Raw genomic sequence first — 20,384 nt, 5'->3', positions numbered from 1 at the left:
GTAGCTGCAGGCAATTCTTGGTCTTCCTTAGCTTGTAGACACATCACTCATCTCTGCCTCTGTTGTCACATGGCCTTCTCTTTGTGTGTTTCTCTGTGTCCTGTCCTCCTTTTTTATTTTTGTCTGTTTTTTTGTTTGTTTTCTTGGCCATGCCACTCGACTTGCAGGATCTCAGTTCCCAGAGCAGGGACTGAACCCGGGCCACGGCAGTGGAAGCCCAGAATCCTAACCACCAGGCCACCAGGGAACTCCCTCTTGTCCTCTTCTTTTTTTTTATAGATAAGATTTTTAAAAATATTTATTTTATTTATTATCATTTATTTTTGGCTGCATTAGGTCTTCGTTGCCGCGCATGGGCTTTCTCTAGTTGTGGCGAGCGGGGCCTACTCTTTGCTGGGGTGCGTGGGCTTCTCATTGCAGTGGCTTCTCTTTTTGCGGAGCATGGGCTCTAGGCGTGCAGGCTTCAGTAGTTGTGGTGCGCAGGCTCAGTGGTTGTGGCTTGCGGGCTTAGTTACTCTGCGGCATGTGGGATCTTCCTGGACCAGGGCTCGAACCCGTGTCCCCCTGCGTTGGCAGGCGGATTCTTAACCACTGCGCCACCTGGGAAGCCCTCCCTCCTGTCCTCTTCTAATAAGGACACCTGTCATTGGATATAGGACCACCCTAAATCCAGGCTGAGCTCATCTCAAGATCCTTAACTCATCTTGTCTGTAAAGATGTCTATTCCAAATAAGATTACATTCTGAGGTTCCAGGGGTTAGGATGTGGGCATATGCTTTTTTTAAAACTGTGTTAAAATACACATAAAATTTACCATCTTAACCATTTTTAAGTGTACAGTTCAGTGGTATTAAATACATTTACAGTTTTAAGCAGCCATTACTATCATCCGTCCCCATAACTCTTTTCATCTTGTAAATCTGAAACTCTGTACTTATTAAACACTAACTCCCCATGCTCCCCTCTCCCCGGCCCTGGCAACCACCGTACTATTTTCTGTCTCTATGATTTTCACTACTATTAAGTGCCTCGTGTAATTGGGATCACACAGTATTTGCCTTTTCGTGACGGGCTTATTTCACTCTGCATAATGTCCTCCAGGTTCATCCATGTTGTAGTGTGTGTGAACTTCCTTCCTCTTTAAGATATGGTATACCACATTTTACTTATCCACTCACCGGTCAGTGGACACTTGGGTTGCTTCTGTGTTTTAGCTATTGTAAATAATGCTGCTGTGAACACGGGTGGATGAATATCTCTTTGAGAGCCTACTTTCAGTTCTTTTGGATATACGTCCAGAAGTGGAACTGCTGGGTCATAACGCATATGGTAGTTCTATTTTTAATTTTCGGAGGAGCCTCCATACTGTTTTCCACAAGAGTTGTATCATTTTACATTCCCATCAACAGTGCCCAAGGGTTCCAATTCCTCCTTATCCTCGCTAACACTTGTTTTCTGTTTTTCGTTTGTTTGGTTTTTTTTGTTTTTTCCGGAACGTGGGCCTTTCACTGTTGCGGTCTCTCCTGTTGCGGAGCACAGGCTCCGGATGCGCAGGCTCAGCGGCCATGGCTCACGGGCCCAGCCACTCCGTGGCATGTGGGATCTTCCCGGACCAGGGCACGAACCTGTGTCCCCTGCATTGGCAGGCGGACACTCAACCACTGTGCCACCAGGGAAGCCCCTGTTTTTCTGTTTTTTTGATAGTGACCTGTGGACATATCCTTTTGGGGGATACAGTTCAATCCCCTGCCCACTCACTTGGCCGAGCTCCCGTTGCACACCCAGGGCCAGTCGTGACCTCTGCACCTGGCCATGCTGCAGTCCTGCTCAGAGCCTTGAATGCTCCGAGGTGCTGCTGCTTTGCGTCAGGACTGCAGCATTGGCCCAGAGTGCATCTGCTCATGTCCCACCCATCAGCTCTGCCTGGCTCCAGGGACCAGGGGAGGCTGGTGGGAGAGGCACGTGGGAATTGAAACCTTCAAGGTGAAACCACAGAAAGTGAAGCTTCCTTCAACGTCTTGTCTGGGTTGATCACTCAGATGTGAGAGTGAGGAAGTGGGGCGGGGCTGAGCGGAAACAGATTGAGAAAAGCAGAGAGTTGGAAGGAAAGCAGCCTGGCCGTGCTTGGGCAACAGCGGGTGCCATTAGTGGGAAGACCCAACTAATCCGATCCAGTCCAGGGGTTTATGCGCCGATAGAGAATGGACTGGCAAAGCAGGAACCGAAGGGAAACAGCCCACGAGTCCACGGCACAGCAGTGGCTCCCCACCCGCTCCCACTACCCCAGCACTGACCCCAGGGGCCCGGGGTGTCAGTCCACTTCTGTCTTCCCAGCCTGGTGCTGGGCCTGGCTGGATCCTCTTGGGATCCAGAGTCACCCGGCAAGGGGTAGGTACAGGATTTAGCTGCCCCATCTCTGCCCAGCACCCCCTTCCCTGCCACCCCACACCAACTGCTCTCAGGTCCTGCTAGATATCTGCCCTGCATCCGTCCTCCAAGGCCAGCTAGGACTTTTGTCTCCCACCACCCCGCGCCCCCCCCAACCTGGGGCAGCCCCTACAGAAACCACCAGTTTAGGGGACTTGGCCACAGGGGAACTGGGAGGACACAGGTGCAGGGTGGGGCGGGGCAGGGGGCGGGGCGGGGTGGGGAGCAGGCATCCCACACCACACCAGGACCATGCTCTGGCTTCTGACCCCAGGCACTGATCTCCGCAGCATCCAGGCCCCTCAGGTCACCTTGCTCCCAGGGTGCCCCTGAGCTGAGGAACTGGGGGGTTGTGGGGAGGAGGGGGGTGTTTGCTTCACTTTCAGGGGAGCCCAGGACACAGTAGCAGGATGGGTGGGCGGCCCTCGAGCCCCTTGGACAAGCGACAGCAGCAGCACCTGAGGGGTGAGTGGACTGGGAAGGAGCGAGATTTTGGCGGGTGGGGTTTAGGGCTGGGTTGTCAGGTACACAGGATGCCCTATTAATGTGAATTCTAGAGAGGCAATGAATACTTTTTTTAGTATAAGTATGTCCCAAATTTTGCATGAGGGCATACGTATGCTAAAAATGTATTCGTTATTTACCTGAAATTCAAATTTAATTGGCGTCATGTACTTTTATTTGGTAAATCTGGTAAACCTACTCAGGGCATGGGTTTGGGGTGGAGGGCATAGGGCCAGGTGGGAAGTGCCCCAAGCCCAGCCAGATCTTGTGGGATGATCCTCCCAGGTGGGCAAGGACCAGTAGGCCCCTCAGTGTGGACCCCCAGGGACTAAGTCACAGTTCTTGATTTGAGACAAAGAAGGGCCAGTGTCCTCCATCCTCCACACACACAGTTGAGCACTTACGGTGTGCTGGGCACTGGGGATATGGAGGGGGGACTCATGATCTAGACTAAGAAACAAGGCCAAGTTGTCATTACATGAATGGATTCAATAAGCTACTCTGCAAAGTGTTGGAATGTTCTTTTTCTGTAGTGGCTTAAACAAAATGAAGATTTGTTTCTCTGTCCTATAGAGGGCAACAGTGGCAGGCAGCCTGATAAAAGTCAGACAACCCAACCCCTTCCATATTATGGTTCTAACATGCGTGGCTTCTGTGCCTGAGGTCACCTCATGACTCAGAATGGCTGCTGAAGCTCCAGTCATCGCATCCACATTCCAGGCAGCAAGATAGATGTGTTTTACACACAATCAAGTGCACACATATTAGAGGAACAGCTTGAAGAACTTTAACACTTGTGTAATCACCTCCTAGATCAGGATACAGAATACTTCTATCACCCCAGAAAGTTCACTTGTGCTGGGTGAGGTTTTTAAAAGATTTTGAAAATCTCCCCCAGTAAGGGGCAGAAGGAAACTTTCAGGTACAATTGATCTGTTCTTTATCTGGGTTACGGTGATGGTGTCACGGGTGTGTACATGTGTCAAACTGATTCATTTCTATGCTTTATACATTTAAGGTGTGTTGTACATCGTTTATAAATTAAGCCTGAATCCTTTAACTCCCCCGCCCCCCACCAACTCCCATGTGGATAAAAACAGGCAATGGAGGGTTAAGGGTGAATGGAATTGGAGCATGTCTTCTGGGGCAACTTTGGGGTGTGGATAGGAATCCGTAGGTGGCTTCTCTGCCTGTTCTGCCCCCACCTCCGGCAGGTTGGGGGGAACCTGATTCAGCCACTTCACCATCCTTTTGTCCCTGCAGGCCAGGTAGACACCTTGCTGAGGAACTTCCTGCCCTGCTACCGCGGGCAGCTGGCAGCCTCGGTCCTGTGGCAGATCTCCCGAGAGCTGGGCCCCCAGGAGCCAGCCGGATGCCAGCTGCTGCACAGCAAAGTGGGTGCCGCAAAGGGGGAGGGGGTGCTGAGTGGGCGAGGCTGGGGAGGCCGTTCGTTCGTTTGAGGGTCCCTCCTCACACCTTTGTCCTTGCTGGTGCCACGACCTGGGGTGACTATTAAAAATTCATTCTGGGACTTCCCTGGTGGTGCAGTGGGTAAGACTCCGAGCTCCCAATGCAGGGGGCCCGGGTTCGATCCCTGGTCAGGGAACTAGATCCCATATGCACGCTACAACTAAGGAGCCCACCTGCCACAACTAAGACCCGGCGCAACCAAATAAATAAATATATATAATATATAAAATAATAATAAATGCTTAAAAAATTTTTTTAATTCATTTGTTTTTTGGCCATGCTGCATGACATGCGGGATCTTAGTTCCCTGACCAGGGATCGAACCCGCACCCCCTGCAGTGGAAGCGTGGAGTCTTAACTACTGGGCCACCAGGGACGTCCCCAAAATTCATTCTTCGAGCAAACATTCACTGGATATTTACTGCATGCCACACCCCTGGCTGGATGCTGGGGACACAGTAGTGACTGAGACAGATCCCGCTTTGCCCTCCGGGGCTCACAGTCTAATTGGGGGAAATGACCAGTTTGTTGTCAAGTTAACATATCATGATGCAGGATAACTTCTGATAGGTGCTAGGAAGACAAAATGAAGGGCGGTGTTGGGGGCTGGAAGCTGGGGCGTAGGAAGGTCCTTCTGAGCTGAGATGTAAAGGATAAGAAGGAGCCAGACCTGAAGCCCAGAGTGGGAAGGGCATTCTAGGCAGAGGGCACAGGCAATGCAAAAGCTCTGAAGCTGGAAAAGGTGTGGCCTGGCTGAGTGCATCACCCAAGGGCACAGCGTGCCCACTGGACGCCCAAGCCTTTGCATGTGCCACCCTCCCCATTCTATCCCATACTTCGTCTGCTACTTCTTCCAAGAAGCCTTCCTTGACTACTGTTACCCCCACCTGAGTCGGGCACCTCCTCTGGAACCCCTGTCTGTCTGCTCCTCTGACGCAGCCCGGGCTCACACGTCTGCCACCTCCATTTTTCTGCTTTGCGAGGACAGGGTCCAAGCCTTATTTCCCCTTTCCCCCGACCCCATTGTGCCCACATGGTGCCTTCACTTAGTAGGGGCTCAGGAAGGACTTATCGATGGAACAAAATAGCCTGGAGCTGCCCAGCCCCAGCTCCAAAGGTCTCCTGAGCTGGCAAATGGTGTCCAGGATCTCCATGTGCCCGGTACAACTTAGTTCTCACCAGCCCAGGGGATGGGTCTTTGACCAATGAGGAAACCAAGGCACAGAGAGGTGAAGTGACCTAACTGAAGTCACACTGCCAGCAAGATGCAGAGGCGAGATTTGAACCCAGAGCCCAGACTCCTTACAAGGGGCCTGGGTCCCCTGTCCCGATCAGGGCTCTGAGATTTCCTCTGTTGGACACCCCTTCTCCCAGCTGTGCCTGCCCTGGGGTGGGGGACTCTGTGGCACCATGGACAGAGCCCCCTGCCACCTGGGACTCCCCCTGTCCCGCTTGGGGCATCATGGGGCCTGGGCATCGCCCCCACCTGCACCTTCTGTCTCCTGCTGGTCCCACCCCCTGGGCCAGGGAACAGCTGACGTTGGGGTTCAAGCAGCGTGGAGGGATTTCCCCTCGCTTCAGTTGAAACATTTTCTTTAATACTAGTTTTATCTATTTGCATTATGTATATCATTTCTATTATAACATTTTAACACTATTACTATGAAAAATCTCAGACTTAGGAAGAGAGATGGAGAATCATTTAATAAACCTGAGTTCCCACTGCCCGCTGAAGAATCAGAACATCACAAATGCTGTTTATTTAGTCATCAAATATTTACCGAGCACCAACTGTGTAGCAGGAGCTACTCTGGGACCATTGGTGAAACAAACGCACGCACACAATTCAGGTGGCCAGGAAGTGAGAAGAGGGACAAAGAAAACGAAACAAGGTGATGTCCCATCCTGCCTGAGGGAGGGGTCTGTGGGCAGAGGCCTGGCCATTTCTCATAACATTAAACTACTCCTGAAGACAAACAAACAAACAAACTACACCTGCTCCACGACCTGGCAATCCCACCTGTATCAGTTAGCTATGCTGTGTAAAAATACACCATCAAATCAGTGCTTCAAGCAACACGTTTGTCATCTCAGTTACTGTGGGTCAGGAATCTAGATGGGGCTTTGCTGGGTCCTTTCTTTCAGGGTCTCTCCCAGGCTGCAATCAAGATGTTGGCCAGGGCTGGGGTCTCATCTGAGGCTCAACTGGGGAAGGGTCCGCTTGCAAGTAAATTGGAGATCACAAAAGTGTCTGCCTCAGTTCATATTTGGAAGTGCAGGCTGTGAGCGTGCTTAGTAAAGACTATAACACCACACCAGCAGTGCCCAGGCACCTGTTCAGTAAGTCCCCTACATAGGAACCTTCAAGTTGCAAACTTCCAAAGATGTGAATGGGCGTTCCATCAGCGTCAGGCGTGAGTGAAACTGCAGCTTGCCCTCTGTCTCCTGTTGCTGACGATCCTTCAGTTCTACCATCTCCCACCTCCTCTCCCTCCTCCAGTCAGTCACCCTTCTCACCTGTTCACTTGACGCCAGCCCTGTATGCCAGCTGTTGTACTGGACTACTGTCCTTTTCAAGGGACTCTACTGCAAGATTAAAAATGTTTTATTTATTTTTTTGTGTTTGTTTTTTATGTATTATTTGTGTGAAAAGTATTATAAACCTATTACAGTACAGTACCATATAGCCGATGGTGTAGGTTGGATACCTAGGCTAACTTTGTTGGACTTATGAACAAATTGGACTTACAAACTTGCTCTCGGAACGGAACTCATTTGTATGTAGGGGACTGACTGTACTTGGTGGCACCCGGGACACAGGAGGAGCTGTCCAGGTGGTCTGGACACCGGGACACTGGCCCATGTTCTTGACATCCGCCCGCCCCTCCTCCCACAGAAGCTGCCCCGAGTCCGGGAGCACCGAGGGCCCCTGACCCAGCTGCAGGGCCACCCACCTCAGTGGCAGCCAATCTTCTGTGTCCTGCGCGGGGACGGCCGTCTGGAGTGGTTCAAGCACAGGGAGGTGAGTGAGTGGCCTGCAGCCCATCTACCTCTGGCGTCTCCATCCCACCCTCCCCAGTGTGGGTTTGGGGTCCGGTTCCCAGCATAGCCCCCCTCCTTTCTTCAATCATCAAGTAGGGCCAACCTGTAAGCTTGGCCCTGGGTGGGCGAACATCTCCTGCTGTGCCAGGTGGATAAACTGAGGCCCAGGCCAGGGGTAGGGGCTCACTCGTGGTCATCAGCAGAGCTGAGGTTGAAACCGTGCAAGGCCTTTGCACATGCCGCCTGTGCCCTGCTTTCCAGCTGAGGAATTCAGGCAGGTCACTTGTCTCCCTGGGATTCAGTTTTCGCATCTGTGAAATGGGATGATGATGGTCCACGCCACACGGGGCTGTGAGGATTCAGTGGGTTAGTCCTCATATAGCACTTGGGACTGGCCTAGCGCACAGCAGGTGCTGGGTGCTCCACTACGGGGAAGGGAAGGAAGGAGGGATTGAGGGAGGGGTGGACAGAAGGAGGGAGGATGGAGGCAGGGAGGTAGGGTGGAGGATTTCCCCAGTTAACCCAAAACCTTCCCCTGATCCCACACTGGGATATGGAAGCCACAGTTTAGACCTGTCTCCAAACGGTTCTTTGGATGCCTTTTGCAGGAATATGAAAATGGGGACCGTCCCCTGGGCTCCGTGGTCCTGACAGGGTACACAGTCCTGACTTCCCAGAGTGAATATCTCCATCTGTTGGACACTCTCTGCCCAGAACCCTCAGGTAAGGCTCCCGGGGATCCCAAGAGCAGGTTTCTCTACTTCAGCACTGTTGACACTGGGGCCAGATCATTCTTTGCAGTGGGGGCCACCATGTGCTTCACAGGTTGCTGAACAGTATCCCTCGCCTCCACCCACCAGATGCCAGTAGCACTCTGCATCCCAAGAGCGACAACCAAGTATATCTCCAGACATTGCCAAGTGTCCCTGGGGGCAGCATTGCCTCTGGGTGAGCAGCCTCGCTCTAGAAAGAGAAACACCCATTCTTGTCAGGGTGAAGGAGTTAGGTCACCAGACCAGAATCAAAGCAGCAAAGGGTAAAAACAATAAAATACGGTGTCAGTAAGCATGTGGGGAGATGGGCAGCGGTGGGCAGGAAAATTGCACAGACTTGCGTGTAATTGGTCCATCCAGTGTTTCCAGGATGGTTCTCCTCCCTTCCCCTTCCTCCCCTTCCTCTTCCTCCTCTTTCTCTCTCTGAATAGGTAAGGAGCAGCATAAGTGGGCTGGCATGCATCTGATGAGGGCCTGCATCATCTCCTTGAATCTGCCCAGGAGGCAGCCCCGTCACTAACCACCCCATTTTACAGAGGGGGACACTGAGGCCAAGGACCGCCACACAGTTAGTAAGGGACAGAGCCAGAATTTACACCTTTTGATTCACTGCAGAGCTATCCTGCTGCTTAATCAGGTGAAGATATAGCGACAAGAACCGTCTGCAGAAATGCTGATGATGTCGAAAACATGGGAATCCACCCACATACGCATCCTTTGGGGTTGATTAAATAAATTACAGCCTGACCCTCAGGAAGGAAAGCTGTGCAGCCTCTGAAGGTGTCTCAGACATATGCAGGAGCCCAAAGGCCAGTTATAAACCAGAAAACTCCACATTGTTAAAAAAAAAAAAAGCACGTCATACAGCTTTGTGCAGATTTTAAAATCTGGAATAATGTCCCCCAAACTGTTAACAGCTATTGTCATCTCTGGGGGCTGCGATCGAAGGGCTGGATGACAAGGGACGTCCACCTTTTTCTGCATTATTATTATTTCTAAATTTATTTTTGGCTGCATTGGGTCTTTGTTGCTTTGTGCAGGCTTTCTCTAGGTGCGGCGAGCGGGGTCTGCTCTTCGCTGCAGTGTGCGGGCTCTAGGCGTGCGAGCTTCAGTAATTGTGGCACGTGGGCTTAGTAGTTGTGGCTTGCAGGCTCTAGAGCGCAGGCTCAGTAGTTGTGGCACATGGGCTTTGTTGCTCCGCGGCATGTGGGATCTTCCCGGACCAGAGCTCGAACCCGTGTCCCCTGCATTGGCAGGCGGATTCTTAACCACTGCACCACCAGGGAAGCCCTGCATTATTGCATTTTACTGCAGTCTGTATGTATCACTCTGGAAATCTGAACAAAACACTGAGGATTTGGGAGACTCCAATTTAATTCATCAAAATAAATTCACTCAATTTTTCTCCTCCCAACAGTTCTAGGTCATTGGTATCACTTTTTAGCGCATTTTGCAGGTAGGAAAACTGAGGTTTTTTTCAGGGAGATGAAAATCTGTGCAAAGAGCTAGAAAATGGTCTGGCCAGGTTTGAACCAGGGCCTAGCCGACTCCAGCACCCCACAGCAAGCAGGGCTCAGACCACATGCCAGCTAGGAGAGATTGTTGGTGGCTGCCTAGGGCTGCTGTGTTAAGCATGTTGCTGAGGCTGGGAAACAGTGCTGGGATGGATTACTGATGTCTGCCCTGGGCACACCTCCTCCTGGGACTGAGCTGAAGTAAGGGTTCTCTACACATTTCATGGTTATTGTCTCCTAGTGAACAAATGATTTTAGAGTGAATGAATGAATGAAGATGCGACCTCCTCTGCTTTCAGGACACCATACACAGGAAGAGCCTGAGCCCCTCTTGGAAATGCCTGTTAGTTTCCCCCTGTTCCTGCAGCACCCCTTCTGCCGGCACCTCTGTTTCTCTGCAGCCACAGCGGAGGTGCAGCATGCCTGGAGGCTAGCCCTGCAGGGCGGCATCCGGCTTCGAGGCACAGGTGGGTCCTGGGAAAGGGAAGGCAGTGGTGGAGCAGAGTCTGGAGTCGGATGGTTCCGTTCCTGCTGGCTGTGGGATCCTCTCCATTATTTATAAAATGGATCGTGGGGGAGGACAGAGGGGAAACAGGCAGTTGTGCATGGCCCGGGCTGTAATGAGGGCACAGCACCATGGGAGCTTAGCCTGGGGGATCGGGGCGGGGAGATGTCCAAACTGGGGTCTAAAAAAGATGAGGGGCCAGCCAGGTGAAGAAGAGGAGTTAGGACTGACACATCTGGGCAGGTTGTTGACTGAACAAACGTACCTAACTAGAGAGGCAACTGGAGACCGCAGTGGGATCTGGGCTGTGACTGCCTGCCCGGGATGCCTTTTCCAAAATGGTACACAGGCCCCTTATGGGCTGGTGATAAACTTAGGGGAGCATGTTCCCGGCGGAGGGCACTTCTTTGCGCAGAGGTCTGGAAGTGGGTGAGACTTAGCCGTTTGGGACCTGGCGAGGAGGCGGAGGGCTTCCTTCTCAGGCGACGGGGAGCCAGGCAGCCTGAGAGCAGGGGAGGGGTGGGCGGGCACTGAGGAGCCGCCCCTCAGTCCTGCAGCGAAGTCAAGCCCCAGCCGCCCGTGCTTTCCTGGACGCCGTACGGCTCTACCGGCAGCAGCAAGGCCACTTTGGCGACGACGACGTGACCCTAGGCTCGGACGCTGAGGTCAGTGCCGCGCAAGGCCGCACCCGGGACACCCCTGACCCCTTCTCGGCCCACGGAAGCACCCATGGTCACCTCTCCCTCAGGTGCTGACTGCGTTACTGATGCGGGAGCTGCTGCCTGCGCTGAGAGCCCAGACACTGCCCCGCCTGCGGGGGGCCGGCCGCGCTCGGGCCTGGGCCTGGGCCAAGGTACGCATGGGGTGGAGGAGGTGGGGCAGGGACACGCGGGAGGCCGCGGATGGGGATAGGAGCCGGACCCGGGTGCTCAGCTTCACCCTCCCTGCGACTGTCGCCCAACCTCTCCGCCCATCTCTGTGCGTCTGTCTTCTCTCTGTCCTCCTACCCTCGCCCCATCTCGTCTCTCTACCGCGCCCCTGGCCCGTGTGGGGTCCCCTCGGCTGATCTGGGCAGCAACTGGACGCCGTCCACGCTGCAGTCCTGGCCGGGGCCTCCACTGGGCTCCGCGCCTTCCAGCCCGAAAAGGAGGAGCTGCTCGCCGCCCTGGAGAAGACTCTCCGCCCAGACGTAGATCAGATGCTGAAGTTGCGGGAGCGCGTGTTAGGGAGGCTGCAGGGTGAGGTCCGGGGGCGTGGCCTGGATGTGAGGGGCGGGGCCGGGAGCCAGAGAGGAAGAAGGGGAACAGCTTGGGTGTAAGGGAAGGGGTCCAAGGTCTGGGACCCGGTGGAGGCAGGGCCGGAAAAGAAAAGGGTAGAGCCTAAGTGGGAAAAGGGGCGAAGCCTTGATGCTTTGGCGGTGAGACTAGGTCTCTAGACGGGGTCAAGAGGGAGGGCGGGTGCTTGGGAGGCGGGAAGGCCAGGGATGGAGTTGGTGAGCCCGGAAACCAAGACTGGGTGGGGAGAGGGGCAGAGGCGTTGGCGGTATCAGGCCTGACTCCAGTTGTGGGTTGTCCAGTCAGACAGCGGGGATAGCTCTCACTCAGCTCAGTAACAAAGAGAACAGAGTTGGAATCTTAACTCTGCCTCTGTGTGCAACTTTGAGCCAATCCCCATCGCACTTGGCCTCGGTTTTCTCTTCTGTATAATGGGGTAGAGGAGGGGGTTCAAAGTCAGCGCTCCCGTCTACCTCACCCTGTTGAGCCCATGGCCTCACTCCGTGCCCCCCGCCTCCCAATTTGCGGAGCACCTCGAGGAGGAGATCCAGGCCAGTGTCTTCCACTCGCAGCCAACGTCCAGGGTCCCCTCGAGTCGTGCCTGCGCAGGAAGGTGGATGCGCAGCTGCCCCGGGTCACGCAGACGCTGCTGAGCACCGTGGAAGCTGAACTCACGGCGGTGCAGACCCTCCTAACCCAGGGCATGGACCGCCTGTCCCGCCACTTGCGTGGGAGCCCCTCCAGCACCCGGCTGCGGAAGGAGGTGAGGTCCAGTGGGTCTTGTTTCATCGGGCCTATGGGCAGTGTGTTAACTTTATAGAAGAGTAGTGTGAACCTTGAATCTTTCTTGTTTGAAAACCTTCTCTTAAAAATCTCTGAACTTTCTTCTAAGCTGCATTTTACTTATGGTGGTCCAGTATGCTATGGTCACTGGGGCACGGTTTATAACATGGGGCGAAGGAGTAAGATGACAAGATTAGCATTTTAGTAACACCTTCCCCACAAATTGTTCCTCCTCCCGTTGCCTTGTTTGGCCACAGCCCACCCCATTCCCTGGGACAGAATTCTGCAACACGCAAGTCAGCTCTTTTCTTCTGATGTTAAATGAGAGCACACTATGTGCCAAGAAACCTTCAACTCGTTAAGTGTCTGTTGACCTTTAAAATGAAACAGCCAGTTATTTTATCAGCAGAACATTTTGGGAAGGGAGGGCAGCATGAGAATTGCAATTCAGGACATGCAAGCTATGGCAAAACCAGAGGCAAGTCTGGCAAACGAAGGGGAGGAACATTACTTTATAGAGAAGAAGGAGAAAATTGGGAGGGGCAGCTTTGAAGGAAAGTCCATTGGAGGAAAGCGAGAGTTCAGGGTGGTGACAGTTTCTCATTGGCTGAGTGGTGGTAGTTTCTCATTGGTTGGGGCTGTTACTGCATAAGAAGAAAATCTTCCTCCTGCTGGAGTGGTAAAGTAGTAACCTTCTTCCAGTTTGGGGTCTGCAGACGGCAAGGAGTGGCAGTGCACGAGAGCACCCCCCCCCCCGCCCCTTTCAGAGCTTAATGATTTCATATTTATTTATTTAGCCACACAACTTGTGAGATCTCAGTTTCCCGGCCAGGGATTGAACCTGGGCCACCACAGTGAAAGCTCCAAATCCTAACCACTAGACTAACAGGGAACTCCCATGACTTTATTTTAAATGAGGTTTCCCTTTATTAATCTTCACATCTCCATTTCATAATCACCTCCTCCAGGAACTTTCCCTGGTCCTTTCTGCAGCTGTGCGCGCTTCCCTCCTCGCAGGAGTATTAACTCACCACTACTGTTGTTTGTCTACGCTCTGTCTCCTCCAACTTTTCTGTGAGCAGTTTGAGGGCAAATACCACTTTGGATTATTGCACTTCTGCAGCCGCAGGATCCAGCCCAAAGAGAACATCAGGTGGGACAAGGGCTGAGTGTGCCCATTTCCCCTCAGCCATGCCAGCACCACATGTTATCATTTGTTTCAAGTTTTACCTTTTTATGTCCATCACACCATACCTCACAGTTACTTTTATTATGCATTATTTTGGTGCCAACTGAGGTGGGATGTGTGTCCATTTGTGTTTCTCCTTCCATGAACTGTCTATGAGGTCCTTAGCCTTGCTCTTCCATTGGCTGGTGGTATTTTTCTTACCTGACTGCTATGGGAACACAGGTTTACTCATTTGGGGAGATGCCATGGGACCCAGAGCTGATGCAGACCTGCTACCGAGAGGCGGAGAGGAGCCGGGGGCGCCTGGGGCAGCTGGCAGAACCATTTGGCTTCTTTGGAACACAGAGCCTGGTGTTTGGGGCCCAGGATCTCGCACAGCAGGTAAGGGTGAATGGGAGGCTGGGAGGAAGCGAGGCAAGGATGGCAGCCTCCAATGAGTAGGTGCCGAGTGTGTGCCAGGGAGACCACGATGACCCAGACAGACCTGGCCCTCCCTCACTGGACTCCCCAGTGTCATGCAGACATGAGCTCATGACCAGGCAGGCAGTAATCACACAAGATGGACAGGGCTGTGACGGGGACACACAAGGTGCTACGGGAACCCTGAGGAGGCACCTGATCCATCTCCAGGGTTGGGAAGGCTTCCAGGAGGAGAGGACTGCCAGGCTGGGGCGGCTGGGGGAGGAATGGGAATGGGGCATGTCCTGGCTGGAGGGAACAGTGTGGATAAGCCCTGGGAGGTGTGAGAGCGTGTCCACATTTGGGGAAGGTGAAGCAGTTTAGAGACATTGGCTTGTAGATTTCAAGGGAGGGCATAGATGTGGGAGATGTGCCAGCGAGGTGGGGGAGCAGATGGGTCAGGGCCTTGAGTATGGGCCTCAGGGGGCTGGGCTCTGTCCAAGGGCAACAGGAATCACAGCAGGTGTGTGAGCAGGGGAGGGGCATGGCCAGATTCAAGGTTTTTTAGAAAGCCCTGCCTGCCCTGGGGAGCAGGGGCTGTCGGGGGCAGAAGTGGAGGAGGCAGGGAGGAGGTCTGAACCAGAATGGGTTGGTGGAGAGGAGCAGGGTGTGTTTTGAAAGCCAAGGGGTTGGGACGTGCTAATGGGCATGGTGAGTGAAAGAGACAGGGATTGAGAAGACCCAGTGCTGCCCGGCACGGTTGTTCAGTTTGTATACTGCACAAGGGTGCTCAGCCAAGGAGCCTGGACTATGGACAGCTCTCTGATCCCCATGCTGGGCATCCTGGCACTGAATGGATGAGCCCCAAGTCCTGAGAGGAAGAGAGTGCTGTTTCTTGGGACAAGAAGGAGGTTGGAGGGAAGTAGTTGGTCAGGGCAGGCTGGATGCTGAGAAGGGTTCAACCGAGCAGGCGTAGGGCCCAGAAAGAGCATGGATTCCCAGGGCTCATCCCGGCATCTCTTCCCACAGCTCATGGCTGACGCCGTGGCCACCTTCCTGCAGCTGGCTGACCAATGTCTGACCACGGCTCTGGACTGTGACCAGGCTGCCCAGCAGCTGGAGAAAGTCAGGGGGCGCGTGCTGAAGGTGAGGTCTGCGGGGAGAGCATGTCAGTGGGCCTGGGTGCTCAGGTGGTTGTGAAACCAGTTGCCGTGTGTGTCATGCAGAAATTCCAGTCGGATAGTGGCTCAGCGCAGAGGCGGTTCATCCATGGCTGGCTGCTCTGCATCTTCTTGCCCTTCGTGTTGAGACAGCTGGAGCTGAGCTGCAAAGCGGTGAGCTGATGGGGGACGGGTCCTATAGAACAACCAAGCATCTTTCTGTGAGGCTCATAGAGCCACCTTGATGATTAGAGACTTTTGTTCCCTGAGCCCAGGGGCTGGGTTGGATGGCTCTTCTGGGCCTTCATGAGGCCCTCTGCTTCTCCCATGACAATGCTGTGTCTGCAGAGCTGGCGTGGGGTCCCATGCATCACATATCAGCAGGTGATACAGGCTTCAGAGAAGGGAGGAGGAAGAGGGGGAGTGTATGTGTGTGTATGGTGAGGGTGCTGAGTGGTTAGGGGGGCTGTCTCTGAGAAGATGATGCTTGAGAAGCAGTGAACTAAAGGCATGAGCCATGTCCTGGGGAAGAGTGTTCCAGGCAGAGGGTACAGCATGTGCAAAGGTCCTGAGATAGGTCTGTGCCTGGTGTGTTGGAGAAACAGAGAATAGGCAAGTGTGGTTGGAGCTTACCGAACAATGGGGTAGGAATTAGACGAGGGGAGAGGTCACAGGGGCCTTGCTACGCAGGCTTAGGGGCACCGTGAAGGGGTCTGCATCAGGGGTCAGGCAGGAAGTGACTGTGAGGGGTCCCAGCAGAAACACCTGCATTATTCCCATTGAGGTGTGATGTGCTTTGTTTCACCAATTCTCACAACAACCCGAGGGGATAATGAGTCAAGGAGTCCATTTTAAAGATGAGGAAACTGAGGCCCAGGTTTCCCTAGCTAATCAGTGACAGAGCTGGGGCTCAAACCCATGTCACACATAGCCCACCCCTCCAGCCCAGCCCCTCACCTGCCTCGGTTACAGGAGCTGTCTGAGTTCGAAGGGGACGTCCTTGCTGTGGGCAGCCCTGCTCTGACCATTGAGGGTATTTATGAGGATGTCATCCGGGGGGCCCTGCTGCAGAGGATCAATCGAGGTGAGCCCTACCCACTATGGCTCAGGGGAGCCTGGTGACCCCTGGCTGTGTATACTGAGCCCTACCAGCGTCCCCATCGCCTCTCACTACCTGTGAACACTAGTCCTTTGACTAAGGGCCAGGACTGGGACAGAGGGGGTCTGGGGTGGGCGAGCCTAGAGGGGCAGTGATGGAAGCTCCCTGAAGGAGGGGGCATTGGAGTGGGGCTGTGACGGATATGCAGGAGTTCTTAGGATGAGAGAAGGGAGGCAAAATTTAAAAACTGGGGATTGACATTTACCTTTACTCATTCAACAACCTCTCCATGTTTTATTCTGGGCTGGCATTGAGCCCTCAAGAGTATGTGGACTTGGGGTAGGCCTCTTAGGATTTCCTGGGCTGGGAAGAGGCTCCTGACTGTCTCTTCTCCCTCCTGCCTTATCTGTTCCTTCCTGACCCAATGCCTATGACTGCTGAGACCTGTACTAACAGGGGAATGAGCAATGTGTAATGGTTATTCAGGGAATGTCACAGCTGACACAGAAGGAACGAGAGGAGGCTGCAGGCTGCCAGGGCAGACGTTCAGGGCCTTGAATGACAGGCAGAGGAGTTTAGACATTTTGTGGCAGGCAATAGGGAGCCACGGAGGGTGTGTGAGCAAGAGGGCAGCAGTGGCTAGACTGGAAGCCAGGGAGGAGGCTGAGGGCCTGGTCCTGGGGGGCAAAGGATGGACTCGAGCAGGGGCAGCAACCAGGGGGATGGAGCCCAGGCATGAGGGTGAGATGGAAGTCAGAGGTTGTTGTTGGCCGGGGGTGTCACTGGGTGCATGGGAGGGACCACAACCCTGGGGATGGTGTAGAGAGAAAGGAGAGGAGTCCCAAAGAGCCTGGATTTGAAGGACACAAAGAGGAAGAAGGGATGCAGAAGGAGCAGTCAGAGAGGTGGGAGAAACCCAGAGATAGCAGTGTTCTGGGAGCCAGGAAGTAAGGGTGAGAAGTGTCCTTGAGGCCAAACAAAAAGAACCGAGTTCCTTTAGAATAGGGGCCATTTTAAATGGAAAAAAACTAATCTCTGATTGGAAAAAAGTTTTCAGAAACAGGTTTCCATTCCTAGAAGTTCTACATGTACTGAAGGCGGGGTGGGGGGGTGGGGTGTTTCCATTCTCAATTGATTTGTGATGTCTGCTTGAAGCATTGTGCTGGAAGGTGGGGTAGTTAGCATCCAGGCTCAGTGAAGGTGTGGGGATCGGCTAGCAATGTCTGCCATGGGCACAGGTGTGGAGAGAGGCTCATGTGAGCCACTTGTTTAGGGTTCCTGGTTGAGACATTTCTTCCATGCTTTGCCCTCTTGTGGCCTCTCTGGGAAAATTCATGGAAGCGCTGGGATTCTGGGGCTTATCCAGGTGTGTCCAGCGGTTTATCTCTTTATTTTTATTTATTTATTTTTGCGGTACACGGGCCTCTCACTGTTGTGGCCTCTCCCGTTGCGGAGCACAGGCTCGGGACACGCAGGCTCGGCGGCCATGGCTCACGGGCCCAAACGCTCCGCGGCGTGTTGGATCTTCCCGGACCGGGGCACGAACCCGTGTCCCCTGCATCGGCAGGCGGACTCTCAACCACTGCGCCACCAGGGAAGCCCTATCTCTTTATTTTATTTTATTTTTAAATTTATTTATTTTTGGCTGCATTGGGTCTTCGTTGCTGCGTGCAGGCCCTCCCTAGTTGTGGCGAGCAGGACTCCTTGCTGCAGTGTGTGGGCCCCTCACTGTGGTGGCTTCTCCTGCTGTGGAGCGTGGGCTCCAGGCGCGTGGGCTTCAGTAGTTGTGGCATGCGGGCTCTAGAGTGCAGGATCAGCAGCTGAGGCACGCGGGCCCAGCTGCTCCACTGCATGTGGGATATTCCCAGACCAGGGCTTGAACCCGTGTCCCCTGCATTGGCAGGCAGACTCTCAACCACTGCGCAACCAGGGAAGTCTCTATCTCTTATTTTAGAATTGAAAAAAGCCCTCGGTGCCAGCAACATGTCCTGCACTCTGGATGGCTGCTCGGAGCTTCCATGGGACCAAGGAGAAACAGGTGGGGACCTCACAGGTTCTTGGCCCATGCCAGTGAATTGCTAGGGTCGGGGGGCCTGTGTGGGTTATACAAGAGGATTGTGAGTGTGGGTTCCTGGATGGAACAGTATGCACCATGTCTCCTGACTTGGCCAGGTTGGCCAAGCTCATGGTGAACTAGGGCAATGGGGAGCCAAGGAGTATGCCTGAGTGTCAGAGGTATCCTCTGACATGCATATGAATTTGTGTCCCATCTCTTCTTGCCAGGCCTCTATAGGGCCTCTCCCAACGGCTACCAGTTCCCAGCACTGGTGGGGGAGATAGTGGTGATGGGAGCCTTAGGTTCACCTTAACAATGGGTGCATGGAGCTGTGCTCAGGGCCAGGGCAGCCTGGCCTCCTACTATAGGACCCTACAGAGACCTCCTTGTTGCAGCAGTAAATGTGTGTAGGGCTGAGGTTGACACTGCTGGTGGTGCAGGGATCCTGAACTCCATCCCTAAGACGGAAATGTTTCATGGGGACTTCCCTGAAATGGGACAGAAAGCAACTGGTCCAACTAGAAGCGGACCAGTGGGCAAGATGTTTATAATCTGGATGTTCAGGACCCAGGGCAGATGCAGGTATTCTGGAGCGGCTCTCAGCTCCTCAACCCCCTTGGGTATCATTGTTATGAGAACTTTGTGAATCCACCCAGCTAAGCGGCTCCCACATTCTTCACCCACAGAAACTCTGAGATAATAAACGTGTATAGTTTTCAGTGGCTAACTTTGGGGGTCGTTTGTTATGTGGCAATAGCTAACTAATACACTCCCTAGCTGATTGGGGGCAGCATCTCATAGTCAATTGCTGCAGATAAACTGATGAATATTCACACTCACTGGGATACATGAAGATTAAACAATCTTAGAAAGACTTCTGGGTGTCATAATATTTGGGGATTTGCAACTGGGGATGAAGGATTGTGGATGGGCTCCTTAATCTATTTAACCAGAATCTAATTGATGATGGGGTTTTGCTTCTAATCTTTTGCACTAACAGCTAACACCATAGTGAACGACCTTTTACATACTTTTCATGCAAGGGGTAAATCCCCCAAGGTGAAATCTCAGGGTTTAGAGCATGCATGTTTGTCATTTCAATAGCAGTCTTGAGAGTGCTCTCCATCAGAGTGGTCTCACCTGGTGCCCACTCATCTGTGTGGAGGTGGCCCATTTCCCCACAGGCTGTCAGCCGACTTGGGATTTCCCAGATCTTCTGGGTAAAAACTGTTGTCTTGGCATCATTTTAATGAGCATGTCTTATTGGGGATGAGGTGGAGAGTCTTCTCATGTGTTTAGGAGCTTCTCTGTGAACCTCCATTTCTCTCTGTGGCCCACTTATCTTCTGGGTGCTTTTACATTTCTATTAAATTATTCTCGCTAAGCTTCCAATTACTGGGTATTTATTATGTGCCAGGCATTTGATGTGTCCAAATGTTTTAGCATCCTTATGACACTTTCCATTTTACAGATGTGGAAACTGAGGCTCAGAGAGGCACTTGCTCCAGGCAACCAGGCTCCAGCACCGAGGTCTAGCCACTCTGCCCACTGCCTCCTCCAGGGACATTCCAGAGCTGAAGCTTTGCCCACATTCATCGTCATTCTCAATGGATAAATGTCTACTAGTGGAATTTCTGAGTCAAAGCATATGTACCAGTTCAAGGCTTGTATAATCCCCACACCTCCGCCTTACTCCTCTCCAGAAAGGCTATGCCTTTTAACACTCTTACCAGCAGCATTTGTACGTATTCTCTTTTCCAAACACTAGGACTTTTCATAAAAGGAAAAACTGCCAGTTTGATAGACACACACACAGAGTGCATTGTTTTATTTAAAATTTCTTTGATGACTACATTGAACCTGAAAATATGTTTATTGACCATTAATATGTTTGTGTGTTTCTTATTTATTTATTTATTTTTGGCTTTGTCGGGTCTTAGTTGTGCCACGCGGGATCTTTTGTTGTGGCGCGCAGGTTTCTCTCTAGTTGTGGCGTCAGGGTCTTCTCTCTCTAGTTGAGGCGCCTGGGCTTATTTGCCCTGTGGCATGTGGGACCTTAGTTCCCCGACCAGGGAACGAACCCGTGTCCCTTGCATTGGAAGGTGGATTCTTTACCACTGTATGTGTGCTTCTGTGTTTTCCTTTCTTTTCTTTTCTTTTTTACTGAATTGCCTGTTCATAGCTTTTAC

General features: G+C 52.8%; 1 protein-coding gene across 6 annotated transcripts; it reads left to right on the top strand.

Annotated features, from left to right (window-relative positions):
* The first annotated feature begins 1,891 nt into the window (after window positions 1-1,891).
* On the top strand, window positions 1,892-20,067 carry NIBAN3 (niban apoptosis regulator 3). 6 transcript variants are annotated; one of them, XR_004349099.1, is made up of 16 exons: window positions 1,892-2,388; window positions 2,791-2,892; window positions 4,195-4,325; window positions 7,298-7,423; window positions 8,052-8,166; window positions 10,030-10,197; window positions 10,785-10,900; window positions 10,984-11,088; window positions 11,311-11,473; window positions 12,082-12,272; window positions 13,704-13,862; window positions 14,910-15,026; window positions 15,107-15,214; window positions 15,316-15,424; window positions 16,013-16,124; window positions 18,094-18,115. XR_004349099.1 is itself a non-coding variant. In XM_032625953.1 (16 exons), the coding sequence occupies exons 1-16, from the start codon at window positions 2,202-2,204 to the stop codon at window positions 19,729-19,731; spliced, it is 2,049 nt and encodes a 682-aa protein (XP_032481844.1). In that variant the 5' UTR covers window positions 1,892-2,201; the 3' UTR covers window positions 19,732-20,067. The 6 variants fall into 6 exon arrangements, 4 of the variants coding, with proteins under 4 accessions (XP_032481844.1, XP_032481845.1, XP_032481846.1 ...); XM_032625953.1 differs by lacking the exon at window positions 15,316-15,424 and adding an exon at window positions 19,667-20,067 and having other exon boundaries at window positions 18,094-18,177; XR_004349098.1 differs by having other exon boundaries at window positions 15,316-16,124; window positions 18,094-18,131.
* Window positions 20,068-20,384: the final 317 nt, after the last annotated feature.

This window comes from Phocoena sinus, chromosome 3, assembly GCF_008692025.1.
Source record: "Phocoena sinus isolate mPhoSin1 chromosome 3, mPhoSin1.pri, whole genome shotgun sequence".
Taxonomy (NCBI): Eukaryota; Metazoa; Chordata; class Mammalia; order Artiodactyla; family Phocoenidae; genus Phocoena; species Phocoena sinus.
Note: the sequence above shows the minus strand (reverse complement) of the source record. Positions and strands in the feature narration are given on the sequence as shown.

Bases quoted from the DNA above. Each gene is read 5' to 3' on its own strand.
- NIBAN3 (XM_032625953.1), top strand. From the start codon at position 2,202: ATGGACTGGCAAAGCAGGAACCGAAGGGAAACAGCCCACGAGTCCACG. The intron at 10,901-10,983 runs GTCAGTGCCGCG...CCTCTCCCTCAG, and splicing joins CCCTAGGCTCGGACGCTGAG to GTGCTGACTGCGTTACTGAT. The intron at 11,474-12,081 runs GTGAGGTCCGGG...TTCCACTCGCAG, and splicing joins CGTGTTAGGGAGGCTGCAGG to CCAACGTCCAGGGTCCCCTC.